General features: G+C 58.8%; 3 protein-coding genes across 5 annotated transcripts; 2 read left to right on the top strand and 1 right to left on the bottom strand.

The window, feature by feature from the left end:
• Nucleotides 1–78: 78 nt before the first annotated feature.
• C5ar2 (complement component 5a receptor 2) lies at nucleotides 79–4359 on the top strand. The gene is made up of 3 exons (XM_013032752.1): nucleotides 79–396; nucleotides 1051–1182; nucleotides 2890–4359. The coding sequence occupies exon 3, from the start codon at nucleotides 2905–2907 to the stop codon at nucleotides 3925–3927; it is 1023 nt and encodes a 340-aa protein (XP_012888206.1). The 5' UTR covers nucleotides 79–396; nucleotides 1051–1182; nucleotides 2890–2904; the 3' UTR covers nucleotides 3928–4359.
• A 975-nt stretch (nucleotides 4360–5334) lies between these two features.
• Dhx34 (DEAH (Asp-Glu-Ala-His) box polypeptide 34) lies at nucleotides 5335–17863 on the top strand. The gene is given in 18 exon segments (XM_013032548.1): nucleotides 5335–5362; nucleotides 7308–8241; nucleotides 8465–8776; nucleotides 9378–9632; nucleotides 10229–10331; nucleotides 10625–10842; nucleotides 11163–11337; nucleotides 12496–12689; nucleotides 12991–13092; nucleotides 13277–13313; nucleotides 13316–13518; nucleotides 13596–13769; nucleotides 13978–14092; nucleotides 15004–15110; nucleotides 15751–16050; nucleotides 16602–16778; nucleotides 16954–17092; nucleotides 17405–17863. Coding segments are annotated over 17 exon segments (3447 nt in total). The 5' UTR covers nucleotides 5335–5362; nucleotides 7308–7536; the 3' UTR covers nucleotides 17536–17863.
• Nucleotides 17864–18386: 523 nt separating this feature from the next.
• Meis3 (Meis homeobox 3) lies at nucleotides 18387–26168 on the bottom strand. Of its 3 annotated transcripts, XM_013032631.1 has the most exons (13): nucleotides 25922–26168; nucleotides 24693–24865; nucleotides 24076–24235; nucleotides 23948–23998; nucleotides 23438–23488; nucleotides 23190–23333; nucleotides 21024–21135; nucleotides 20703–20851; nucleotides 19932–20008; nucleotides 19558–19616; nucleotides 19375–19464; nucleotides 19072–19144; nucleotides 18387–18785 (listed from the first exon to the last, which is right to left on the bottom strand). In XM_013032631.1, the coding sequence occupies exons 1-12, from the start codon at nucleotides 25931–25933 to the stop codon at nucleotides 19095–19097; spliced, it is 1128 nt and encodes a 375-aa protein (XP_012888085.1). In that variant the 5' UTR covers nucleotides 25934–26168; the 3' UTR covers nucleotides 18387–18785; nucleotides 19072–19094. The 3 variants fall into 3 exon arrangements, with proteins under 3 accessions (XP_012888085.1, XP_012888084.1, XP_012888083.1); XM_013032630.1 differs by having other exon boundaries at nucleotides 18387–19144; XM_013032629.1 differs by having other exon boundaries at nucleotides 18387–19144; nucleotides 23190–23282.
• Nucleotides 26169–27125: the final 957 nt, after the last annotated feature.

Genomic DNA, 27125 nt, shown 5'->3' with positions numbered 1-27125 from the left:
TAGAAAATCTAGCGGAAGCCCAACAAATCGGGCAGAAAAATCATGAGGTTCTTATCTCCAATGAGTGTTTGCCTATCTGTGGCAGACAGACCTTGGGGTTAGTTCCAGCTGGGGCTGGCAGGGCTGGTACTGTCTGGGTTAAATGATCCTGTTCCTTAAGAAAGCCTTGCCAGGGAGAAGGCACAGACTGATACATTCCTGTGTACAGCAAGTTCCTGGATTACACTCAGGAAGTGCTGGGCAGGGTGGAGTCTGGGATGGTGGCTGCGTGATAAACCGGTGGAGATGCAACCTGCCTGCCCCGCAGCCTGCCTGCCCGGTCTGGAGCTCCAGGTGCTGTCCAGGCTGTACCTTTCCATCTCTGCCTCACCCACGGGTCCATTCCTTGGCTGCAAGGTAGGTACGCGCTTTCCCATACTCAAATCCAAGCCCAGAGATGATAGGCTATTTGCCAGAAAGTCACACAGCAGGTGGAGCAACCTTTCTACAACCTGCAACTAGTTTCCACTTTAGGGATGAAACAAATCTATAACCATTCCACACTCAGAACTTGCATGAGGCTCTGGGTTCGATTCCTCAACACCACTTAAGCAGAAAAAGCCAGAAATGGCACTGTGGCTCAAGTGGTAGAGAGCTCGCCTTGAGCTGAAGAGCTGAGGGACAGAGCCCAGGTCCAGAGTTCAGGCCCCGCGACTGACAAAAATAAAAAGCCCCCAAACAAAAAAAAGTGTGGCTTTAGTGGTAGAGCACCTGCTTAGCAAATGCAAGGATCAAGTTTGATCTTCAGTACCACAAGAAAAACAAAAAAATAAGGCATGGGGTTTGGGGGGGTTTGGGGGTTTCTTGGACATGAGGCCTGTCCCAACTTCCTCTGCCCTTCCTGTTGGCTCAGCCTTAGAGCTTGGGACAGGGCCTGCTAACCCACAGTGAGCAGCCCAGAGTGGCCGGGTCTTGTGCCCTGTCACTTCGCCCTTCCTCCTGTCCTAGCTACAATTTACCTACTTGAGCCTCTACTTAGTGTCATGTGATCAACTTTGTCATCTCTTTGAGGACTTGCCAAACTGGAGAGGCAGGTTCATCGGACAAGTCACACTTCAGAGGAAAGTGGACAGAGAGACAGCCAGCTGGGACTAACACAGTGCCAAGTGAAGCTCAATCCTCTACTTTGCTGAGTGACCTCTGGTGAGTTCTCTACCTTCTGTAGGCCTCTGTGTCTTCATACAAGAGTGTGTGGGGGGGAGGGGTTAATAATACAGGATCAGCTGTAATCTAGTAACTACTCAGGGGGCTGAGATCTGAGGATAACAGTTCAAAGCCAGTCTGGGGTGGAAACTCAGTGAGAGTCTGATCTCCAATGAACCACAAGAAAACCAGAAGTGGTGCTGTGGCTCACGTGGTAGAGCGATCGCCTTGAGCTGAAGAGTGCAGGGACAGCACCCAAGCCCAGAATTCAAGCCCTACAACTGACAAAAAAAAAAAAAAAAGTACAGAATCAAAGCTAGAGTGTGAGGCTGGGTGCTAGTGGTTCACCCCTTAATCTTAGCTACTCAGGAGGCTGAGATCTGAGGATCACTGTTAGAAGCCAGACGGAGGCGGGGGGGGGGGGGGGGGGGGGGGGGGGGTTTCCGCCCCCCAGCCGGGGTGTGGGGGGGGGGGGGGGGGAGCTGGGAAGGTGGCTCAGTGGTAGAGTACTTGCCTCACATGCATGAGGCCCTGGGTTCGATTCCTCAGCACCACATAAGTGGAAAAAGCGGGAAGTGGCGCTGTGGCTCCAGTGATATAGTGCTAGCTTTGAGCTGAAGAGCTAAGAGACAGCACCCAGGCCCAGAGTTCAGGCCCCATGATCAGCAAAAAAATAAAGACCAACCCTTTGGGCTGGGAAGGTGGCTCAGTGGTAGAGTGCTTGCATGCATGAGGGCCTGGGTTCGATTCCTCAGCACCACATAAGCAGAAAAAGCTGGAAGTGGCACTGTGGCTCAAGTGGTAGAAGCACTAGCCTTGAGCTGAAGAGCTGAGGGACAGCGCCCAGACCCAGAGTTCAAGCCCCATGATCGACAACAAAAAAAAAAAAGAAGAAGCCAGACAGGGCAGGAAAGTCAGTGAGACTCTTATCTCCAATAAACTACCCAAAACTCAGAAATGGAGCTCTGGCTCAAGTGACACAGAGCTAGCCTTGAGCAAAAGAAACTCAGGGACAATGTCCAGGCCCTGAGTTTAAGCCCCAGGACCTGCAAAACAAAAACAAAAACAAAACAATAGTAATAGGAAACCCTAGAGTATTGAAGCCCATAGCTCCAATGACTCAGGAGGCAGAAGGTCAGGAGGATAGAGGTTTGAGGCCCACTCAGGCAAAAAAGAAAGTTCACAAGAACACTCCCCACTGCCAATCTCAACCAATAAATAGCTGAGCGGGTTGAAGTGTGCCAGTCATCTCTGGAAGTGTGAATAGGAGGATCATGATCTGATGTAAAACAAAACAAAACAAACAAACAAACGAGCAAGCCAGGCATCGGTGGTTCACTGTCATCCTGTCATCTAAGCTACATAGGAGGCTGAAATCTGAGGATCATGCTTCAAAGCCAGCCTGGGAAGGAAAGTCCATGAGACTCATCTCCAGTGAAGCACCAGAAAACCGGAAGTGGTGCTGTAGTTCAAGTGGTAGAGCCCTAGCCTTGAGCTGAAGAGCTCAGGGACAGTGTCCAGGCCCAGAGTTCAAGCCCCACGACTGACTAAAAAAAAATCATGGGTCAAAAGGGATGAGAGTGTGGCCCAAATGGTAGAGCGCCTGCCAGACCAGGGCAAGGCCCTAAGTTCAAACCCCAGGGCTGGCACCAAAACTACAGGAGGAGGAAGGAATTGTCATTGAGTGTCCCGCTGTGTCTCCCCCAGGTGTGGACAGCCAGGATGGAGAACGACTCTCACAGCTTCGACATCCAATACGGGGACTACAGTGACCTCCCAGATGTCCCTGTGGACTGTCCCGACGGTGCCTGCCTTCTCTCTCCCAGTGTCCTCCGTGTGGCTCCACTCGTCCTCTATGCGGCCATCTTCTTCCTGGGGGTGCCAGGCAATGCCATGGTGGCATGGGTGGCCGGGAAAGAGGCGGGCCGCAGGGCATGGGCTGCGTGGTTCGTGCACCTGGCGGTGGCTGACCTGCTGTGCTGCCTGTCCCTCCCCGTCCTGGCTGTGCCGATGGCACGGCAGGGACACTGGCCGTACGGGGCGCTGGGCTGTCGTCTGCTGCCCTCGGCCATCCTGCTGTCCATGTACGCCAGTGTCCTGCTGCTGGCTGCGCTAAGCGGGGACCTCTGTCTCATGGCTCTGAGGCTCCCCTGGTGGGTGGTGACTTGGCGGAGTCGAGGGGTGCAGGTGTCTCGGGGGGCGGCCTGGATGCTGGCCTTGCTGCTGACCGTCCCCTCGGCTGTCTACCGCCGCCTGCACCAGGAGGCCTTCCCCTCCCGGCTGGCCTGTGTGGTGGATTACGGTGGCTCGGTCACAACCGAGGTCCTGATCAATGCCAGCAGGTTCCTGTTTGGTTTCCTGGGCCCACTGGTGTTTGTGGTGGGCTGTCACAGCGTGCTCCTGAGCCGCGTTGCCCCGCGTCACTGGCCACTGAGTATGGCGGTCATAGTGGGTTTTTTTGTCTGCTGGGCTCCCTACCACTTCCTAGGGGTGGTACTGACTGTGGCTGCTCCAAACTCTGTGCTCCTGTTCCGAGCTCTGAGTGCTGAGCCGTTGGTCGTGGGCCTGGCCCTGGCTCACAGCTGTCTCAACCCTATTATCTTCCTGTACTTTGGGCGTGCTCAGTTGTGCAGATCCCTGCCGGCTGCCTGTCGGCAGGCCCTGAGGGAATCCCAGGACAAGGAAGAAAGCTCCACTAGCAAAGCAGCCACCAGCCATGACTTCATGTCCGAGATGGAGGTGTAAGCAAGAGGGATGCGGGGGTTAAATATCCGAGCTCTCATTTTATATGGAACAGCTTCAGGGATAGTTGGATCTAGGTGCTCAGTGATGTCTTGATTTCATTCCTCCCTTGACCAACATTCATTATGTACGTGCTAGGTGTGAGGCTTTAATAGAGTAGGTACGGGTACTCAGCCTCCAGAAGCCAAATATAGCAGGGCCAAGATTCCCCTGGAAGCCTCCCAAAGGAACAAAGACTGTCTGACCTTTGACCTCTAATGGCCAAAACTGTAAGAGAATACACATTGTTTCAAATCACTACATTCCGGGGTCTGTGGTCATTTGTTACAGCCCAAGAACCCAGAGGCCATGTTCTGTCCATGCCCATCTAAGCTGATACCCTCACCCGCACTGCCCATCTACGCCATCGACTGGACAAGCACGAGCTCCTGTGACTTTCCACATTAAAAAATGCTTTTTGGGTTTTTTTGGGGGGGTCCGGTTGTGGGGCCTGAACTCTGGGCCTGGGCGCTGTCCCTCAGCTCTTCAGCTCAAGGCTAGTGCTCTACCACTTGAGCCACAGCACCACTTCTGGCTTTTTTCTTTTTGCTTATGTGGTGCTGAGGAATCTAACCCAGGGCCTCATGCCTGCAAGGCAAGCACTCTACCACTGAGCCCTAAAAAATGTTTTTATTGTTATTATAAAGATGATGTACAGAGGAGATAGTTTGGTAACCCTTTTTGGAGAACGCACATTAAAATTACAATTTAGAATTCAGTCCTCATGCTCAATGCACTTTGTTCAGGGGCTACACGGGCTGGAGTGGAGGGCGAACATATTGGGCAGCAAAGGTTTCCCTCATTGCAGAAAGTTCCAGAAGGCAATGCTGCCAACCTAGAGTGCAGTCTTCTCTATTTTTTGTTGTTGTTGTTGTTGTTGCTCCAGTCCTGGGTCTTGAGCTCAGAGTCTGGGTGCTGTCCCTAACCTTTTTTTGTTCAAGGCTGGTGGAGCCACAGTTCCACGTCTGGCTTTTTGGTGGTTAATTGGACATAAGAGTCTCACAGACTTTTCTGCCTTGGCTGGCTTCCCCACAGATCTAGGACTCCTGAGTGGCTGGAATTCCAGGGGTGAGCCCTCTTGGCCCTGGTCCCGCGATCCTGGGGTGCAGCGTGGAGAGGCGGGAACAGGTCCGAAGGCAGCTTTGCCCACCGCAGCGCCTCCAGCTGTCCCTAGGGGGCGCAGCGTCCCCGGAAGCTCTGTCCAGAGCGAAGCAGAAGAAGGAACGCGCTGTACGCAGGCGCACGGTGGATCTTGCCCCCCCCGCCCCCCCCGCCCCCCCCCCGCCGACCGCTTGCCATGGCTTCCTTCTGCTGATGCGCGCTGTCCGCGCACTCTTCAGCCCAAGCCCTGCCGCCATATGTGTGCCGGAAGTTGGTGCGTCCGCGCCGCAGCGGAGAGGTGAGGGGCGTGGCGCGCGCGGGGTAGCGGTGGCGGTGGCGCTGGTGCGGCTGTCCGGTTAGGGGTAGCTGGGCGTCCACCGGAGAGTGGGTGAAGGAAACCCCGAGATAAACAGGAATGTGTGCTGATGGCTCACGCCTGTAATCCTGGCTACTCAGGAGGTTGAGATCTGAGGAACAAGGTTCGAATCCAGTGTGGGCAAGGAGGACCAAAAAAGCCAAAAAAGTGGAATTGTGGCGCAAGCGCCAGCCTTGAGCAGAAAAAGTTCAGCGTCCAGGCCCGAGTTCAAGCCCCAGCACCCATAGAGGCTGGGTTTGGTGGCAAGCCCCTGTCATTGTCCTGGTCTCCTGGACAGAAATGTGAGATCCTGCTTGAAAAACTAAGTGAGGGCGGAGTTGTGTTTGGCTCAAGAGGTAGAGCACAAGGCCCTGGGTTCAAACCCCAGTACTGGCAAAAAAAAAAAAAAAAAAAAGGAAAAAAGAAAAAGAATGATAAACTTCCCGTCAGAAAATTGCTGTTACAATTGTATATGTTTTGTTTGGTGCTGTTCAAACTCAGGGCCTGGGTGCTGTACCTGAGTTTTTTCTTTTTTTTTTTTTTTTTGCCTAAGGCTGGAGCTCTACCACTTGAGCCAGAGCTCCACTTCTAGCTTTTTGTCAGTAAATTGGAGATAAGAGTCTTATGGACTTTCCTGCCCAGACTGGCTTCCAACCGTGATATTCAGAGCTCACTCAGTCTCCTGAGTAGCTAGGATTACAGGTTGAGCCACCAGTACCCAGCTCTTTTTTTGTTTTTGTTTTTGGGTCCAGTCGTGGGGCCTGAACTCGGCCTGGGCGCTGTCTCTCAGCTCTTCAGGTCAAGGCTAGCACTCTACCACTTGAGCCACATGCCACTTCTGGCTTTTTTCTTTTTGCTTATGTGGTGCTGAGGAATCGAACCCAGGGCCTCCAGGCATGCAAGGCAAGCTCTACCAATGAGCCACCTTCCCAGCCCAGTACCCAGCTCTGTATACTCTACTAGTTCCATCTTTCAATTTTTTTGGACTGGGAATATAGATCATAAATGCTTTGTAAACCCTGAGTTCCATCCCCAGGAAACACAGCAAAGCATCCTGTGACCGAAGCCAGGAGGTGGAGGGTTGTAAGGAACTAAGCCTTGAGCACTAAGCCACATGGCCACACTTATCCTGCCTCCCACAGTCACTCCCTGTGCCCCACATACTGGCTTTTTCCTGGGTCAGATTGCTGGGAAGCCTGATAAGAGTCAGCTTCAGGTTTCCATCCAGCTAGTCTAGTAACTAGATAAACCCAGAGCTCTGCTCTCCTGGTAACTGGAGTGTAAAAGGCACAGAGGGGCCCTGATTGGCCCTAATTGGGTCATGTGTCCACTCCTCTGACCAATCCCAGAGCAAAAGTGGAATGTTGTACCACGATTGGCCAGGCCTTACTCCAATCAATACTGGTTATATGAGGCCCTTGTCAACAGATCCTTGAGGAAGACAAGGGCTGCTCTCCAAGGGGGACAGAAAGGCAGGAATGTGCCAGGCAGGGCAGAACAAGTGTACTGTGTACCTAAGGCTTGCATGTTAAGTGTTCCTTTCATCTCAAGGGGCTTCCAGTGCTGGCAAGCTCAGTGGACAGTTCCCATATGATCTCACCTCCTGTGGCTCTGCTGTCACTCATGAAGGGTTCGCTCATTGATAGGTCAGGTGATCTATTCACTTCCTTTATGGCTCAGGCCACCTCCTTCCCCAACTCCGAAGTCTGGGCAGACACCTCTGGGCTTCCTGGATCCCAGCCCAGTCTCTTGAGTGGCCCAGGGTAGGAGGTGTGACTTGTATGAGCCGGGCCATCTGTGAGAGCTCGGGTTTATTCCTAATCCAGTGTTTGAGAAAGCAAAGCTTTTGGCAAATGAATGTCCTCTGCTCTCCTCCTGACACATCCAGGGTTCCCAAAGCCAGGACACACATGTGTCCCTCCCAGAGTCATGAAGAGCCTTGTGTGTTACCAGCTTGACCAGGCTGCTGGCAGCCCACTTTCACCTGTGATCCTATGCCAGGGAAGAGGAAGGGAATTTGCTCTTTGAAGAGGAAAGTAGGCCGGGCCTCTTAACTGCTGAAGGTGACATGGTGACTGGAACTGAGGCCAGCTGCGGACAGCATTGTGATTAGCACCATGCCCTCCCCGGGGACAAGGGAGGGGCGGGACCGCCGAGACCACCACCGGGCTCCTAGTGCCAAAGAAGCCCCTGAGAAGTGGGACTGGAATTGTCCAGAAACCCGGGGCCTCTTAGAGGACACTTTCTTCGGTGATGGAGGTTGTATCCGTCGGGGCTCGGAGGACTGCCAGAAGTTCTGGACCTTCTTTGAGCGTCTGCAGAGGTACCAGAGTCTCAGGCCATCCAGGAAGGAGGAGACAGAGCCTGGATCTCCCCCACATGGCCTCCCAGCCCTGGCCGACCTTCCTCGCACTTACGACCCCCGCTACCGCATCAACCTGTCCATCCTTGGCCCCGACCCCCGGGGCTCTCGGGGGCTGGCCACTCGCCTGCCTCCGGAGAGGGTGTCTGAGTTCCGCCGGGCTCTCTTGCATTACCTGGACTTCGGCCAGAAGCAGGCGTTCGCGCGGCTGGCCAAGCTTCAGCGGGAGCGTGCAGCTCTTCCCATCGCCCAGTACGGGCGCCGCCTGCTGCAGACGCTGGCAGAGCACCAGGTGGTGGTGGTGGCTGGGGACACAGGCTGTGGCAAGTCCACGCAGGTGCCCCAATACCTGCTGGCAGCCGGCTTCAGTCATGTGGCGTGCACTCAGCCCCGGCGAATCGCCTGCATCTCCTTGGCCAAGCGTGTGGCCTTCGAGAGCCTCAGTCAGTATGGCTCACAGGTGAGCGGGACAGGGTGTACTGTTGCAGCCAAAGTACAGGCCACTTAAGGCTTGTCAGTCCTCTAAGCATCCCAGTGACTCAAGCTTGTATTCCTAGATAATCAGGAGGCAGAGGTCAGGAGCATTGTGGTTGGAGGCCAGCCCTGAATGCACTGGAGGTGGGGATCTGGTGTTCAGGCCCAAGGTCTGCTCCTCCTCATCGATCTCCTTCCTCCTACCCCAGGTCGGCTACCAGATCCGCTTCGAAAGCACACGGTCGTCCGCCACCAAGATTGTGTTCCTGACGGTGGGGCTGCTCCTCCGGCAGATCCAGCGGGAGCCCAGCTTGCCTCAGTACCAGGTCCTCATCGTGGATGAAGTCCATGAGCGCCACCTCCACAGTGACTTCCTGTTGGGGGTCCTCCACCACCTGCTGCCCAGGCGGCCTGATCTCAAGGTCATCCTCATGTCAGCCACCATCAACATCGAGCTCTTCTCCAGCTACTTTGGCCACGCCCCCGTGGTGCAGGTGCCGGGCCGGCTCTTCCCCATCACGGTGCGTGGACACCCGCAGCACGGGGGTTCATCTTGGGGCCTGGCAGTGAGCCATGCCCTCTTTTTATTTATTTTTGTCAGATGTGGGGCTTGAACTCTGGGCCTGGACACTGTCGCTGAGTTCTTCAGCTCAAGGCGAGCGCTCTACCATTTGAGCCACAGGGCCACTTCCGGTTTTCTGGTGGTTCATTGGAGATAAGAGTCTCACAGGGACTTTTCTGCCTGGGCTGGCTTCAAACCACGGTCCTCAGATCTCAGCCTCCTGAGTAGCTAGGATTCCAGGCATGAGTCACCGGTGCCCATCTTAAGCTTCCACTTTTATTTTTTTGGTACATTTACTCCAAACTAGGTAGACGCAGGATGGGCAGTTTGGGGGTGAAGGCCGAGTCGCTGTAACAAAGAAAACACTAGAAGGCTCATCTGTGTGGACGCCGATTGCTTTTCTTGGCTGATGGTGGAGCTGGGTGGGGGTCCCAGCACCCTCAGGCTCCTCCTCCCCACTGGTGGCCGGCCACTCCCCCCCCTCCCCCCCGGCTGCCTCTGCCCCCTGTGGGGCCATGTCAGTCTCAAGCGCACCCCTGCGTGGGGCTGTCCTCTCTCAGGTTGTGTACCAGCCACAGGAGGCAGAACCCGCGACGTCCAAGTCAGAGAAGCTGGACCCTCGGCCTTTCCTGAGGGTGCTGGAGACCATCGACAACAAGTACCCCCCTGAAGAACGAGGGGACCTGCTGGTCTTCCTTAGCGGCATGGCGGAGATCAGCTCGGTGCTGGAGGCCGCTCAGACCTATGCCAGCCACACCCAGCGCTGGATAGTGCTGCCGCTGCACAGTGCCCTGTCAGTGGCCGACCAGGACAAGGTACCCACAGGAGCCAGGCAGAGCATGACACATGGGGAACAGAGGGAGGGGCTGAGGGGCTGCTGGCACACCCAGCTGTGTGCCAGTATAGATGCCCTTGCCAAACAGTGGGAGGGCATGGCGGTTGGCAGGCTGCGCCGTTGTGTAGAGTCAGAAGGGCTTGTACAAAGGGCCTGTGGCCAGCAAGGGGGCATTTGGGAGATAACAGGCTGTAGCTGGGTACAGAGCAAGTCTGGAGAGATAGGGGGTGGGGCTAAGCCACAAGGGGCCCTAAAGACCCCAGGATGGGGCCTGGGAGCAAGAATCAGGGGTACACCTTGTGCTATAGAAGATCTCGGGCTTCCATAGGAGAGCTGGGCGGCAGGGTGGGGGACTATGGGTCAGAGTGCAGAGGGGAAGCCGTGTGGGTGGGGGAGACCGGGAGAGGGGCTGGGTTTCAGGAAAGACATGGGGGGAGGGCGATTCAACAAATGTTTGAGCTCTTGTGGGGACTGAGGTGAGGTGGGTCCTGAGGTACATGGGGGGCAGGAGCGGGGGGCCACATCAGGAGGCCATTGCAAGCAGGTGAGTCAGTGCCACCCCCTCCTGTCCCACAGGTGTTCGACGTGGCGCCCCCTGGTGTCCGGAAATGCATTCTCTCAACCAACATTGCCGAGACCTCGGTCACCATCGACGGGATCCGCTTCGTAGTGGATTCTGGTAAGGCTTGCCTGGCCCCCACTGGGGACCTCGGGAGGTGTGGGAGGCTCGGGGGAGGGGGGCGGGGGCGGTCTTGGGGTCTGCTATGCACAGAGGAGGCAGCCTGTCATGGTAGCAGCTGGGCCTCAGCAAAGCCACCGACTCACGCCTTCACCCATGAGCCTTTGCAGGACACCTGGAGCTGGTGCAGTTAGCCAGGGCGGGAGAGAGGGCAGTGGGCATGCTGCCTCCCTCCCCCCCTCCAGAGCGTGGGTGATGTGATTGGCCCTCAGCGGCTCCCTCTGCCCACCCAGGGAAGGTGAAAGAGATGAGCTACGACCCACAGGCCAAGCTGCAGCGGCTGCAGGAGTTCTGGATCAGCCAGGCCAGCGCCGAGCAGCGCAAGGGCCGCGCAGGCCGCACAGGCCCCGGCGTCTGCTACCGCCTCTATGCTGAGTCCGACTACGACGCCTTCACCCCCTACCCTGTGCCCGAGATCCGAAGGGTAGCTCTGGACACGCTGGTGCTGCAGGTGACGCAGGCAGGGAGGGTTGGGTCAGCCGCGAGGGGCCCCAGGGCCGCCCGCACCAGCAGATAGCACCACAGGCAGGGCCCAGGACTCCCCGCAACTGTGGTTGTTCCAGGCTTAGGTCTGCGTGATCCTCCGCTGTCAGAGTGAGGAAGGATGTGCTGGACAGACAGACAGACAGACAGACAGCTCTCTCCCCTGACCTGCTGCTGGCTGACAGAGCTTGAAGGGCCAAGTTCTGAGTTTGATTCTGAGCATGCCCACCATGCTCCACAAGTAGTTCGCATCTTCCCTGATCCTGGGGGTGTCTGTCCTTATTCCAGATGAAGAGCATGAGTGTGGGGGACCCCCGAACCTTCCCTTTCATCGAGCCCCCTCCACCAGCCAGCCTGGAAACCGCCATCCTCTACCTCCGAGACCAGGGGGCCCTGGACAGCTCAGAGGCCCTCACCCCCATCGGGTGCCTGCTGGCCCAGCTGCCTGTGGACGTGGTGATCGGTGAGGCCCGCCCCCTCCAGAGGGCACCCAGTTTTAGCCTGAGCCTTCCCTGATCCCTGAGACCCATTCCCCAGTGCTCTGTGCCTAGAACTGGGGTACAGGAGTAGATAAGAGACCCACATTTGCCTTTGGGGGACAGCCCCTAGCTGGGAGGGGGCAAGAATGCATGAGGCTGGATGGTGCAGGGAGAGCAGGTGGGAGCCCACTCTAGCATCTGAGGTTCTGCAGCCCGTGTGCTGGACCATGGAGAAGTGGCAAACAGGCATTGGAGGCAAAGGGTACAGGTGCAAAGGCCCTGTGGTGGGAACCTGCCTGGTGTCTTTGGGAAGGGTCTTGTGACTGAGCACAGTGAGAGGGAGGGGAGAAGTTGTGTTTACTGAGCTCCTGCTCCAGCACTATTCTAGGCACCGATGATACACGGCAAAAGCACTCAGTTCTCCCCTCCTGGAGCTTCTGAATTGGGGGCCAGGAGGGAGTGGGGAGGCAAACAGCAAGGCACAGAGCCCATGGCTGGGACAGAGCCAGTATAAAGTGGTGGGGTCAGGCGGGGCAGCAGGGGCCAGGCTGGCACAGCAGGAGCCACTTCTGGCCTGAGCCTGGCTTCACCAACCCCCCTTTATTGGGTGGGACCCCTGACAGGCATGGGAGCAGGTTGTCTGCAGTGAGTCATACATGTGTCACGAGACCTTGTCACCGGGCAGGCCAGCGGGACGGGGTGACGTGGAGGGCTGCGTCACGCCAGGGGGTCTCTGTTCCTAGCGGTTTCCTCTCCATCTCGCCACCCCCCCCGCCCCACTCGCCCATCACCCCGGAGGAGATGGAGGCGCACTGAGGAGCAGTGGGAAGGAAAAGCAGGCGCGAGGCGGGAGCACTGGGGGAGGCGGTCAGTGGGGGAGTGGCTGCAGCTGCGGGGGTGGGGGCACCCCGGCTCTATACAAGACGTTCCAGATATCCAGGAGGTGGGAGCTCCCATCGTCAACCACAGATGGGGAAACTGAGGCTCTTGCCAAGGCCACGTGACCAGAAAGCTCAGCACAGGGGCTCTGAATCTACCCATCTGGCCCAGTATGCCTTCTGTGGACCGTTGATTGGCGGAGGCAGCCCCGGGTGGGCAGGCCCGCGGGTGCCCCGGCCTCACCCCAGCACCTGTGCACACAGGGAAGATGCTGATCCTGGGAGCCATGTTCAGCCTGGCGGAGCCGGTGCTCACCGTAGCCGCGGCTCTCAGTGTCCAGTCGCCCTTCACCCGCAGCGCCCAGGGCAGCCTGGAGTGCGCAGCCGCCCGGAGGCCCCTGGAGAGCGACCAGGGCGACCCCTTCACGCTCTTCAACGTCTTCAATGCCTGGGTGCAGGTGAGGGGCAGAGGGGAGGGGGAGGGGGGTGAAGGGGAGACTTGGCCCGGCTGTCTGTCCGTCCATCTGTCCATCTTCAACACCTGGGTGCAGGTGAGGGGCAGTGAGGCTGGGCCTGGCTGTCTGTCTGCCCCATCTGTCCATCTGTCCGTCTGTCCGTCATTACACCCAAGGTCAGGGCCCCTTGGCTCCTCTAAGTGGCTACACCCAGCCCGGTGTCTACCATCTGAGCTCAGTGCAGGGGTGAGGACTCCCCCGGGGTTCCAGCTGGCCAGCGCTGACTCCCCCTCACCTCCCCCAGGTGAAGTCTGAGCGCGGCGGGAACTCGCGCCGCTGGTGCCGCCGGCGCGGTGTGGAGGAGCAGCGCCTGTATGAGATGGCCAACCTGCGGCGCCAGTTCAAGGTGCGGAGGGGGACGCGGCCCAGCTGGGGGCTTCCCCCCTCCCGCTGCGGGGACTCCCCACGTGGGGCAGGGGTCCCCGCAGGGTGGTACCCACCGAGCACGAAATGGTGACAGGGAAGCAGGGAGGGTGGCAGCCGCCCTCCGAGTCCCCCAGCCTGTCTCCTTGTGGCCCCCACCGACCCAGGAGCTGCTGGAGGACCACGGGCTGCTGGCCGGGGCCCCGGCGCCCCCCAGGGAGGCAGCAGCCGGCTGCAGGAGCGGCGGGAGCGGCGGGCGCTGCAGCAGCTGAAGCGGCAGCACGAGGAGGGCGCGGGCCGCGGGCGGAAGGTGCTGCGGCTGCGCGAGGACCGGGCCGCGGGCTCCAGCGACGAGGACGACCCTGCGGGCCCCGGGGCCCCCGACGGCGGCGGCGGCGTGGACATCCAGGTTGGCTGGGGGACTCGCGGGCCCTCGATCGCCGCCTCCTGGGACAGGCACGGCCCCTCACACAGCGCCCCCTGCAGGACGTGAAATTCAAGCTCCGCCACAACCTGGCGCAGCTGCAGGTGGCAGCCAGCGCGGCCCAGGACCTGAGCGGCGAGCGCCTGGCACTGCTCAAGCTGCTGCTGACCCGGGGCCTCTACCCGCAGCTGGCTGTGCCCGACGCCTTCAACAGCGGCCGCAAGGACTCTGACCAGGTGGGGCCTCTGAGCACCTCAGTCCCAGCCCCTACCCCAACTCAAGCGCCATGTGGGGGATGGACAGCCGGTCCCGAGGGGAAAAGGCCTGAGGGCTTCCTGGAGGAGGGGCCTGGCCAGGAGGTTGGGGATGGGGCTGGGCACCAGGCAGCGGGCCACGGGCTGCGGGCCCACCGGCCGCCCCAGCACTTGTCTCTGGCCTCTACAGATTTTCCACACCCAGGCCAAGCAGGGCGCCGTGCTGCACCCCACCTGCGTCTTCGCCAGCAGCCCCGAGGTGCTGCACGCCCAGGAGCTACAAGCCCCAGACCAGGGGAGCCGAGGTGAGGGCTGGGGCAGCAAGCCAGCCCTGGCCACGGGCTCCTGGGCCCCCTGCGTGCCCCCGCCCCCCTTGAGGGCTCCCCCACCTCAGGTGTTAGCAGAGCTGTGCTCTGCCTGCCACCCTGCTTTCCCTTTGTGTTTGGAGGTTTGAACATCTAGACAAGGCCTTGGCGCCCCACCTGCTCAGCGCCCTGTTCCTTAGAGTCCTCCCCTCTCCTTCCTGTTGGAGTACCTTTCCTTCCCTCCCTCCCTCCTTCCCTCCCTCCCTCCCTTCCTCCCTCCTTACCTTTCTCCCTTCCTTCTTTCCTTCCTTTTTTTCCCTTTTTCTTTTTGTTGGTCGTGGGGATTGAACTCAGGGTCTTGAGCTCTTCAGCTCAAGAATAGCACTCTACCACTTGAGCCACAGCACCACTTCTGTTTTTCTGGTGGTTAATTTGAGAGGAGTCTCATGGACTTCCTGCTCTGGCTGGCTTTGAACCACAATCCTCAGATCTCAGCCTCCTGAGTAGCCAAGATTACAGGCGTGAGCCACCGATGGCTGGCTTCTTCCTTTCTTTTAAATTTTATTTTGTGGGAGGTGGTGCTGTGGCTCAAGTGGCAGAGCTCATCTTGAGCTGAAGAGCTCAAGGGCAGCGCTCAGGCCCAGAGTTCAAGCCCCGTGACCAACCAAAAAAAAAACACACAAATTATTTTGCGTTTGGCTGGACAGTGTGGAGCACGTGCAGACACCGTGTCACTATGGGTAGCCAGGGCTGTACTGCATCACCGCCGTGCCAGCCAGCACCTATAGCCCGTCGCAGCCTGCCCGTGGCACTGCCAGTGCTGAGTGGGCGTGTGGAGTCACCAGGGCAGGACAGGCCTGGGGATGGTGCTGCGGGAGGGGAGGTGGCCTGAGCTGCCCTTGGCCTTTCAGATGTCCGGGACAAGATGAGCCGCTCACATCAGCTCCTCACCTTCGTCTCCCTGCTGGAGACCAACAAGCCCTACCTGGTCAACTGCGTCCGTGTCCCTGCCCTCCAGGTGGGTTTCTGCGCAGGCGCCAGGATGGGGCTGGCCCTGAGCTAAGCCCTGTGGTAGAGGTGCAGGGAGGGGATTGGAGCACAGGGGAGGGGTGGAGAGGGAACCATTTCTGATAGGGTGTGAGGCACTAAGGCCAGCCATACCTGGGAGGCACACCCTGGGACAGGGCCATGGCAGAGGGACCCAGCAGGTGCAAAGGCCCTGAGGCCTCTTTTTCTGAGGGAGATCAGTAAAGTGCCCTGGTGCTCATAGGCCTCTGGCTTCTGATGGCCCTGTGATCGAGTGTCTTGGCTGAGCTTGCACACTGCTGTGTGTGCATGTGTGTGAACAACACAAAGAATCCGGGAGAGGCCATCCCACGCTCTGCAGGCAGGGCGGGCAGGCAGAGCCCTGGTGGGGGGGGGGTAAGTGTTCCAGAGGTAGGTGGGCGGGCATCCGCTGAGTCCTTCATCCCTTTACCCAGTGCTGAACCAGCCCCCTGTGGCCAGGTCCACCCATCTCACAGGACACCCAAAGCTGAGCAGGACCCCAGGCCAACCCTCACACTGGGGGAGTGGGGTCTCTGCTCCTGGGACTCGGAGCTTGCTTGGACTTCAGACCCAGCCTGATTGGATCCCCCCCATATCCCCCCCTTCCCCAGTCCCTCCTGCTGCTCAGCCGCTCTCTGGACACCAGTGGTGACTGCTCCCGCCTGGTGGCCGACGGCTGGCTGGAGCTGCGGCTGGCGGACAGTGAGAGTGCCGTCCGACTCCTGGCAACCTCCCTGAAGCTCCGAGCACGCTGGGAAAGCGCCCTGGACCAGCAGCTGGCACGCCAGGCCCTGCGGCGGCGGCAGTGGCAAAGGCCTGAAGAAGAGGAAGAGGAAGAGGAGAGGCTGCCGATCCACAGCAAGGAGGTGGCCGCCCTGGGCAGGGAGCTGCTGCAGTTCATGGCCTCCAAGGTACCACAGCCAGAGAGGTTGGATGACTTGTCCAGGGTCACACAGCCAGTTAGGGGACCCCAGGAGCCTGGTCCAAAAGCAGCAGCACAACATGTCACCTGCAGTCACTGAGCGCCTCCTGCCAGTGCGCCTCACGCTGCCACCGCACGCGCAGGATGCGTGGGAGGAACTGAACTGAGCAGGCGCAAACCTTGTCCCCTTCTCATAGAGAGCCTGGCTCCTGGGTGGGTGGGCCAGACCGGCGCAATCCAGGCTGACTTCTTGGAGAAGGAGAGGAGCATAAGAAAAAAGGGCGGAACCCAGTGAGTCAGGAAACGGGGAACAAGGCTGACGTCCCTTGGTGGAGTGGATGGCCAGACTGGATCCGGCCGTGGTCCTCCAGCGACAGGAAGCAGAGACCAGGGAAGGCAGTTGAGGGAGGGATGGGTATGGAGGCCTGAGTGTGCGTGGGGACGTTGTGAGCGGCTTCATGAGTTGATTCTCATAATGAAGTTGCTGTGGGGGCTTCAGGTATCGGTGGATCTAGGTGCTCTGCTCTCTGTCTCCTGTAGGTTCCCTACAGCCTGCGGCGGCTCACAGGCCTTGAGACCCAGAACCTCTATGTGGGACCCCAGACGGTCACAACTGCCCCTAGTCTCCCTGGTCTCTTTGGAGACTCCACCCTGTCCCCCCACCCCACCAAAGGGGGCTACGTGGTCACTGACTTCCTCACCTACAACTGCCTTGTGGTGAGCACCAATCCTGCCTCAGCCCCCTCAGCCCTCTGCCCTGGAGGTGGGGTTTTCTAGGCCCCCACACCTGCTCCCACCCTGAAACTGACCCCTCCCCAAGGGTCCTGGGAGGGGTTCAGGTGGGGAGGCCCAGGTCCTAGCTCATGGCCTCCTGTCACTGGTCCCCACGCAGAGCGACACAGACCTGTACAGTGACTGTCTGCGCACCTTCTGGACCTGCCCGCACTGCGGCCTGCACCTGCCGCTCACGCCCTTGGAGCGCATGGCCCACGAGAACACCTGTGCCCAGGCCCCTCAGGAGGATGGCGCAGGTCAGGACCGGCCGTGTCGCCTGTGTGCCCTGGCATCCACCCTGATGCCACCTGGCTTTGTCAGGAAAGCACCCCCGTACACACACAACCTTGCTTGCCACTTTCTCCTTATACCCCGGCACCCTCTTTGTTACCCTGGCCTAGTCTCCTGTCCTCCTGCCACCCAGAGGGTCACAACACCTCCAGCCTGTCCCCTGGGACTCCCTGGGCAGACACATTCCCTATGGGCCTGAGCCCAGGGGCCAGGGTGGAGTGGAGGGGGGGGGAACTGCTCAGTGCAGAGCAGCCTCTGAAGCCGCCCTTCCTCCGCAGAGGCAGAAGAAGCCCCTGCACCCATCCAGAAGGCATCAGCCCTGCAGAGGCCCTACCACTGCGACACCTGCGGCCAGGACTTCCTGTTCTCCCCCACTGAGGCCCTGCGGCACCGACGGCAGCACCTGTGAGCCCCACAGCCCACAGCCACCACTGGTGTGGGTGTGCCTATGCAAATATACACAGATGCACCTGTGATCCTCAGGGGCCCACCCACAGTGTGGGTGTGGCCAGCCAAATATACATCAGCAGCACCTGTGAGCCCTGCTGCCCTGCCCTTGGAGTAGGTGTGATTATGCAAATTAATCCATCTGACTACCTTGGGAGCCTGTTCCACCAGCTGGGCAGTGCAGCAGCCCTGCTTCTCCCTCTCCCCTCCCGCTTTTCCCTTCCCTTCTCTCCCACTGTGAGGCCTGCATTTGCCCATCCACATGGGTTGCTTTGGAATAATTTCATCTTTATGGCTAAGTGTGGACTGTGAGTATACAAACCAAGTGGGAGCTACACAAATATGGGAGGGAGGGCTAGGAAGGTGGCCCAGTGGTAGAGCGCTTGCCTTGCATGCATGAGGCCCTGGGTTCAATTCCTCAGCACCACATAAGCAGGAAAAAAAAGCTGGAAGGGGCGCTGTGGCTCAAGTGGTAGAGCGCTAGCCTTGAGCTGATGAGCTGAGGGACAGCGCCCAGGTCCAGAGTTCAGGCCCCATGACCAGATCCAAAAAAAAAAGAAAAAAAAAATATATATATGGGAGGGAGTCCCCAGAGCTGCCCAGCCAGGCCTAAAATGACACCCTGCCACACAATGAACTTAGTAACAGTTGATGTTTTGAGCTACCAAGTTTCAGAGAAGCTTGTTACATTGCAATAGCTAACTGATATGCGCAGGACAAAGACTAGCGGTTATTTTTGGAGATTCTTGAACCTCAGATGTGTGAGAATTGCAATCTTAGAAGAGACAGCAGGACTCTGGTGACTTTGTGTTTTTAAGACTTTATCATTAAAAAAAAAGTAGAAGACATTAGAGAAGAGAGATGAGGGAGGCAAGGGAGTGGTGGGAAGATACCAGAATCTCCCCAAAGGTCAGGCCTGGGTGACCCTCCTTCCCCGATAGTCCCAGTGCACCCCCCAATCCCTTCTCTGCCCTGGTGGTGGGGCCCCCAGCCGCCGTCTTCTGCAAACCCTGACCCAGTTCTCAGCTTGGTCCCAAGCACAAAAGCAGAAGAGGGGGGCAGGGCCTGGAGTGTCCCCCATGTCCCAGTGGGGCCCCAGGGAGGTAGGCGTTGAACAAAGAGGCCTTTGGAGTCCTGAAGTTAGAGGGCATGGTGAGGAGGGTGAGGACGAGCTAGGTGCAAGGCTGGTGCTCACAATATGGAGGCTGGGGCCTGTGGCACAGAGAAGGAAAAAAACAGGTTGGGGGTATTTCCCCCACCATCCCAGCAGGGACAGAGGAAGATTTTGCACATGGCTTCCTCTAGGAAGCCCACCCTGAATGGTCACCTGTCTGGGTGGGATGGTGGATTGGTGGGTGGGTAGAACATACAGATGCACAGATGTATGAATGGATGGGAAGGGGTGGAGTGATAGGCGAGGGGATGACCCATCTTCCACCAAATCTTAAGAGACCCTGCCTTTGGGGAATGACTGGAGTCTAGGGAGCCGGCCACTCACCGTCTCCTGAATGAGTCCAGCCTCTATAGATAGTGCCATTCTCCTTCCAAGTTCACACTCATCCCCGCCGATCCTGGAGGACAAGAGAGGAGTTGGTGGTATTCCTACCCAAGATATCTGTAACTCCCACCCTTTCTTCACCCCGGATCCCTCTACCAGGATAGACCGAGTCATGTTTTAAGCAGGCGCAGGCCCTTTAAGAAGGTGGTGGTGGGCTGAGTGCGAGAGGCCCACTGAATTATTCCTGGAAGGAGTTGGGGGACCAGACTGTGGGCGTGTCTAGGCCCGAGGGCGAGGCCTTACCGGGCTGCCGGACGGTCGGGTGCTGCTGCGGCTGAATCTCCGTGTATCCGGCCGCGGGCTGGCCCTCGGGGCTGAAGCCTGTGCCCTGCCCTGCGGAGGGGGTCAGGGGTGCGGGCTGAGCCGGGGGTGGGGCCGGAGGAGGGAGGACCCACCTCTGATGCCCTGATCACGCCCACCCTGTACCTGTGCGGTTGGATTGATCGATCATGGGCTGCACGATGCGTCTCCGGGCGTTAATGAACCTGGAAGCGGCCGTGGACACGGCACGGGGTGTGAAGACCGAGCCCGGATCCACCGAGAGCTTAGGCGGCCGGGGAACGCGCGGCCCGCGGCCTCCTTCAGCACCACGGACAGCGCCGGAGCGGCCCCGCCCTCAGGCTCGGCCCCGCCCACCCGCGGACGGGCCATGCTTCGGCCCGGGCCCCGCCCACCCTCGGTGTCGGCCCCGCCCACCCGCGGCCCGGCCCTACTTCGGCCCAGGCCCCACCCACCCTCCGTCTAAGCTCCGCCCACCGCGGCCCCGGCCCCGCCCATCCTCAGTCCGGGTCCTGGCTCACCAGTTGTTCACTTGCAGAATGGTGAGGCCCGTGTCCTGGGCCAACTGTTTCTTCTGCTCCTCCGAGGGGTACGGGTGCTGCGGCCACCAGCAAGAGTCACCCTCCTGCCAGGCCGTATCTGATCCCCAAGTTCCGGCCTGGTGTGCCGGAGCCCCGGATGGAGCAGCCAGCTGGCTCGGGGGCCCAGATCTGCCCCTGGGTCTCCCAGGCTTTGCCAGAGCCAAGCTCAGGTCATGATCACACCGCAAGCCCCTCTCCCCCGCTGCTTCCAGCTCTTAGGGCCTAATTGGCCAGCTCCCCGGGAGGCCAGCAAGGTGGAGGCTGGCAGCAGAGGCCCTGTGTCAGAGACCCCCTGCTCCTCTCCCATAATCCATCGGCGTCTCCCCCTACCCCGTGACTCAGTCTCTCTGCCGGCTATCTCACTGATTGGGACAACCCCATGTCTCCCCATCAGTCTCCCCGGTCTTCATATAGCTAGCTCTCTCCATAAAGCTGTGTGGTGGTGGGGTGGCTGAGGCCACACAACCTGCATTTGAACCCACATCTGGCGGTGTGACTTTGAGCGCATCCCCTGACCCCCCTGGTCTCCAGTCTCCCCATTAGCACAGTGGAAACAATATTGACTCCCTCCTTCACGGGGTACATTGGGATGGGGGGCGGGTGGGGAGCACCTGGCACACAGGTACTGCTGAGGTCTGACCCTTTCCCCCATCTCCCATCTCAGGGATCGTGGGCAGCCGCCTCCCTCTCCCCCCTGGGCGTTGGGCTCACCGATAGGTGCTGGAACAACCAGGCTCTCATGATGTTTGTGGCCACCTTGGGGAAGATTCCCCTCTTCTTGTTCCGCCGCCGCTCCTGGTCCAGCTCCTCGTCCTCTCCCCCAGAACTGGGAGAGGCCACACTTGTGTCCAGCCCGTCTCCTAGGGGGAGGGGGAATGATAGGCATACTGCAGTGGATAGTGAAGAGCGGGCCCCAGTCTGTCACCCAAGAAACCACACCTCAGCTGTTTCTATGGAAGTCCTCCTTGGGGTCTAACTTCAATCCTCAAACCCATGTTCCCAGGTTTTCTCTGCACCCCTCAAGTTTCTCACCCTGGTCGCTGGAGTTGTCCCCACTGTGAGAGGCCAGGCCCCCACTGGATGGACCTGGGGTCCCCAGATGTACAGACCCGCTGTCTTCATGGTCTCTGATCCATGTATTATTCTAGAAAACAAGAGAGCTGAACATCAACATGAAGACTTGGGGGAACCATGCTGATGGCTCACACCTGTAATCCTGGCTACTCAGAGGCTGAGATCCAGGGAGGCCCATAAATGAGGTTTTTATCTCCAATTAACCATCAAAAAGCTGGAAGTGCTGCGGTGGCTCAAGTGGTAGAGTGCCAGTCTTGAGCAAAAAGGAAGCACATGCAGGCCCTGAGTTCAAGCCTTAGGAGCAGTGCAAGTACGTGCATGCACGCACACACATTTTTACTAGATCTCCTCTTTCCTGGCTGTGTGATCTTGGATGAGTCATCTCACCTCTCTGTGCCTGAGTTCTCAACAGGGAAATAGAGCATGAATTGGTATGGGGGGGGAGGGGCAGTCAATGAGACTGAGGCCCACAGCGATCACCCTGGGAGCAGAAGTGTTTGAGGATCAGGTGAAGCTGGTGGAGGGCAGCCATGCCCGGCTCCACCCCCACCCCAGCCGACCACATCAGACTCATTAACACTCCTGTAGCAAAGTGGATGAATATTTAACTGAGTGGAATAAATAACGACTATAAATAGTCTCTCATTAGTTCAGGTCAGATTTTGCTGCTAAATGAGTTTGCACTGGACTCAAGGAGAAGAAAAATAAATAAATAAGAAGCTCAAATTCCGTGTTTTCCGTGATTGTAGTGTCTCCGGCTTGCATATAAAGGAACTAGGGCTGTGCCTAAGTCTCTGTCTTGGTCTCTGTCTCTTTTATTGGCAATGAACCCAAGGGCCTCAAGTTCTCTGCTGCTTGAGTTATGCCAAAGCTCTTTTTTGTTTGTTTGTTTTGGCAGTGGTGGGGCTTGAACTCAGGGCCTAGGTGCAAGCCCTCTACTATTTGAGCCACAGCACCACTTCTGGTTTTCTGGTGGTTTATTGGAAATAAGAGTTTTCTACTCGGGGCTTTGAACTGTGATCCTTGGATCTCAGCCTCCTGAGTAACTAGGATTACATGCGTGAGCCACCAGCGCCTGGCTACTACAGCCCTATTGTATTTGTATTTTATTTTCAGGCAGGCTCATTTTACCCCAGCTGGCCTGGAACCCAAGGTCCTCTTACCTCTGCTTCCTGAGCACTGGGACTACAGACCTGTGTCACAACTCCAGGCTCTGTCCTGACAGTGTCCACTGGCACATTACTGAATGTGACCTGAGTGTGGGTGTTTTCACTTGAGATCCTGGGACGCAGTGGCTGTCCCCGGGGAGGGCGTGGCTGCAGGGTGGGTGGTGGTCCTGGAGCCAGGCAGTGGGTGATTGAAGGCCTGTGTATCTGCCTCTGCAAGGCCTGTGCTTCTGACCCAGAGCTGCTGTCCGAGTCTGACTTTATGCTATGCTGGGTCACTGCTGGCTGTGTGGAACTGTGATTGCCTGGCCTGACTGGTCCCCATGGCTTCCCGCTGTCTGTCCACTCCACACAGCTGTATCCTGTGTGGTTGCTGTGATTGTGTCCAGGGTCTTAAGTCAACAAAATTGCAGGGCGAGTGTAACGGAGACTGACTGCCATGTGATCTTGGCATTGGAAGGTTTTATGTATGTATTTTTTTTTTTTGAGACAGATTGTGGTTGGTAGACCAAAATGGTCTTGAACCCTTCATCCTCCTATCTCTATGAATGCTGGGATTACAGGCATGTGTCACCATACCCCCTGCCCTTCCACTTGACCTTGTTGCTTAGCTGAGCCTGTAGGACTATTTTCTAAGTCTGTGCGGATGAATTAGACAGGCCCTGGCAGATGCTGGGCCGGCTGTTCCATGAGTGGAGTTAGAAGCAATCGGGGTTAGGGTTACGGTGTGTGTGTGTGTGTGTGTGTGTGTTTGCTGTCCTGGAGTCCAGTGTGACCGTATCTGAGTTTTCCCAGCAGTACCTGGTGTTCTGTGGATCCCATTTCCACACTGGGGTGGGGGTGGGGGAGGAGAGACGCTGCTGTATGGCTGCAGTATGTTTGCAGTATGCTCAATGCATGCCCCATGGCGGGCCAGGCCCAGCCCCAGTTGCCAGGCAACGTCCAGCGCCCTGCCCACCTGGTCTGGGAAGCTGGTGCAGGAGTAGTCCTCCAGGTCCTCCCTGCAGCCGTCGTCCCGGTCCTCGATGACCAGGTCGATGGGCATCTTCCCCTTGAGGCAGGTGATGTAGCGGTGACAGAAGTTGTCGCACAGGTCGTGGACCTGGGGGGGCACCGGGGTACTGGGGGGGGCACCCAGGGGGCCAGGGCTGGGGTGCACAGGGGCGAGGGGTAAGAGGTGACATGGGGCAGGCCAGAAGCCCTCACCTTCTCCAGCTCCAGCAGGTGGAAGCGAAGCACCTGGATGGCCTGGATCATCTGGGGAGAGAGGGAGACAGAGGAACAGGAAGACAGAATGACAGACAAGGCCCAAGTGGCAAATGGGGACAGAGTGACAGATGGACAGGGGGACAAAGCAGATGAGGACAATGGGTATGGAGGAGCCGAGGGCAGAGATGGAGACCGAGAGTGAGGGAAAGAAAAGGGCTGAGGTGCATTTATGCAGTGCCAAGCCCTACATGTCACCTGCCCACCCTCTGTGCGGACCCCACCCTACACCAGCAAGCCCCGTTTCCCAGAAGCCTTTGCGAAAAGGCTGGGCGCACAGGGACATCCTCATGGGAGCTTGGGACTCAAGGAAATAGAGAAGCCAACATATGTCTCTCTCCTTCATCCTCTGCTTCTTCCCCCCCCCTCTCTCCTCTTCCCCACCCCCCTCCCCCGTCACAGCCAACGCCAGGGTGTGGAGGGCAGCGGTGGGGACGGCCTGGTCCTCACCAGATTGTCCAGCTCTGGGTTGGAGGAGAACAGTGGCCTCTCGGAGCGGATCTGGGAAGGAACAAGAGGCATCTGATGCGAGCCCCTCTCTTGCCCATCGCCCCTCTGGCTCAAGCAGGGCCACTCACCTGCTTGGCAAAGGCAGCGATGTCCTCATTGAAGGAATCTGAGGAGCAGACGTCTCCTCCGGGAGGGGTGCCCAGCCCAGCCCTGGTGCCATCGCGGGGTGAGCAGGTGGCCAGTTCACACTTCTCAAAGACCAGGGCCAGCAGAGGGAAGAGTGGGTGTCTGGAGAGGGAAGCAGAGAGTTTAGGAGGGGTGATGGACTGAGTGGGAGAGAGACAGGCAGAGAGAGGTGGCACATGCCTGTAGTACCAGCACTTGGACACTGAGGCAGGACTTTTTTTTTTTTTTTTGTCAGTTGTGGGGCTTGAACTCTGGATCTGGGTGCTGTCCCTCAGCTCTTCAGCTCAAGGCGAGCGCTCTACCACTTGAGCCACAGCGCCACCTTCAGTTTTCTGGTGGTTTACTAGAGATAAGAGTCTCAGGGACTTTCCTGCTTGGGGTGGCTTTGAACCATGATCCTCAGATCTCAGCCTCCTGAGTAGCTAGGATTACAGGCGTGAGCCACTGGCTCCTGGCTTAATGGAGAGACTCTTAAAATCAAGGCCAGCCTTGGGACACACAGTGAGATGGAGGGAAGAGGGGTGCCTGGAGACATCATCTGGGCCCCAGATTCACTCACCCATAGATTTCGTCCTTCTCCCTCTTCAACCCTTCGCTGTCCAAGCCTGGGGGTGGGGGCTGGGGAGGCCGATGTGGGCCGTAGGGACCAGAGGCCGGGGGTGCTGTCTGGGGGAAGCCACCCAAGGCTGCCGGGCGGTCCACGAGGCCTGGGTAGTGGGATAACTCGTCGTACTGGGGGGAAGCAAAAGGAGGAGCTCTGGGGAGTCAGCACCCCAAGATTCAGCCCTCTACCCTGTCACCCACAGACGCTCTTTCTGTCCACAGCCTCCTGTGTTCTACGGAGCTGTCTGCGTGGGTCCTTCCTGCTCCTGTGGCTGGGAGGGGGGGGGGGAAGGGCAAGCGTGACAAGAGGACCCAGAGGAAGAGCCCCAGACAGGTCAGGGGCTCAGGGAGAGGAGAGGGTGGAGAGATCTAAAGACCAAGAGACGAGGGAGACAAGGAGAGACAAGAGGGGCCACCTCCCCATTGTTTGTATACAGACACGCACACATGCGCACAGGCTCGCTGGTCACAAGCGTGTCTGTCAGTCATGCATATTGGCATCTTGTCACTCTACCTGCCGCACACCGCTATACTCGCCGCCTCCCCCCAGCCATATACAATCCAGTCACATGTGCACATATGATGATCTACAACAGGTCAGCAGAACCCCCCCCCATACCCCAGCATGAACGAATGAGACACTGAGCAGAGCTGAACACCCATTCAGTAACCAGCATCAACCCCCAAACACACGTGGGCCAAGGGCCCCAAAGAGACAGGCCCACGCGCCAGAGCCACAGGGCGCTCTCCAGCACCAGGCCCAGGGCGAGGAAGCCAGGAGGTCCCGAGACCGCGGGACGAGGCCTGGGTGGACTGGGGACCCCCACCCCCCTCTGCCGGGTCTGGCCCCCTCCTTCCCTGTCGCTCTCTCTTTCCTCCAACCCCCTCTTGAACTTCTCCAGAACCCCGAAGTTGAATGCGGCTGCTCCCTGCTGCTAGTCGCCCGCCCACCGAATGGGGCCCCCAGCCAAAGTGGGTGTTGCCTCCTCCCCATCTCCCACCCCCTGACCCGCGCCCCCCCTCCTGGCCCAGTCCCCACCCCTCACCCTGGGTGCGGGTCTCCAAGAGAGGGAGCCTGGGGGGGCAGCAAGGGAAGGGTGAGGGGTGAAGGGCCTGAGATGGGGACCCCCGGGACCGAGGGTCGGGGGCGCAGGGGCGCGCAGGGAGGAGGGGCCGCCCACCTACCCTCCGGGCCATGGGCTGGAGCCCGGCCTCCCGGCGGCGGAGCCTGGCAGGCCGGGCAGAGGTGGGGCGGGCGGGTCACAGCCCCGGGCTCATCGCGGCCAGTGAAGGCGCAGGCTGGGGTCGCCGCGCCCCGTCTCGACCCCGGCCCGGCCCCGGGGTGCAGAAGCGAAGCTGCCCGCGAGGGTAAGATCGGGACCCGGGGCGCGGGCGGGGGCGGCGGCCGGCGGTGCCGGGGCTCCGCACTCCGCTCCGCGCTCCTCTCCTCTCCCTCTGTGGTCACATCCGGAAGTTCCTCCGCTGAGATGCTTAACCCGCTGTCCGCCGGCCGCCGGCGAGGGAGGAGGGCGGGGCGTGCGAGGGGAGGGGCGTGTGGAGGGCGGGGCGTGCGAGGGGAGGGGCGTGAGGAGGGCGGGGCGTGAGGAGGGAGGGGCGTGAGAGGGGAGGAGCGTGAGAAGGGCAGAGCATGAGGGGAGGGGCATGCGGAGGGCGGGGCGTGAGAGAGGAGGGGCGTGAGGAGGACGGAGAGTGATAGGGGAGGGGCGTGAGGGGCGGGGCATGAGAGGGGAGGGGCGTGAGGAGGGCAGGGAGTGAGAAAAGGGAGGCATAGGGGGCGTGGCATGAGAGGAGCGAGGTATGAGAGGGCGTGGCTTAAAGGACATAAAGAGGGCGTGGCGTGGCGGGCGGGGCGTTATAAAGGGTTGGGGCGGATTGCGGGATAGGGCTTGATTAAGGAAGTGACACTTAGGAGGTGGGGTGGAGAGGGGCGGGGCTTAAGGATTGTATTGGAGACTGGGCCTGAGAGAGGAAGGGGGTGAGGGAGATGTGGTGGGTCGGGGCATTGAGGGGCTACCCCTTCTTTCTCTCCCCCACTACTTTTATCCCTTCTTGCCTTCTCCCTCCCTCTCCTCGATTCTCCTCCCCCCCCATGTTTTGTATCTCCGGTTCCCAGGACCCCCTGTCTGCTCCTTGCAGCTTCCACCCTCCATCTGGTCCTCCCTCGTTTACTCCTCTCCTTTCCCCTCTTCTCCTCTCTTCCCTTTCCCTCTTCCCTCCCCGCCTTCCTTTTCCTTTCTCTCTTCCTCCCTCCCTCACCCCCTCCTAGGTTTTATGATCTCTTGTTGACTTGGCATATTCTGTCAAGGACAGTGTGGGTTTTGGTCCTGTCCGTGTGTCTCTATGCACAGAAACATGTTCACCTATGTCT

Source organism: Dipodomys ordii, unplaced genomic scaffold (assembly GCF_000151885.1).
Source record: "Dipodomys ordii isolate 6190 unplaced genomic scaffold, Dord_2.0 Scaffold156, whole genome shotgun sequence".
Lineage (NCBI taxonomy): Eukaryota > Metazoa > Chordata > Mammalia > Rodentia > Heteromyidae > Dipodomys > Dipodomys ordii.
The sequence above is the reverse complement of the archived record's forward strand: the minus strand, read 5'-3'. Positions and strand labels throughout refer to the sequence as shown.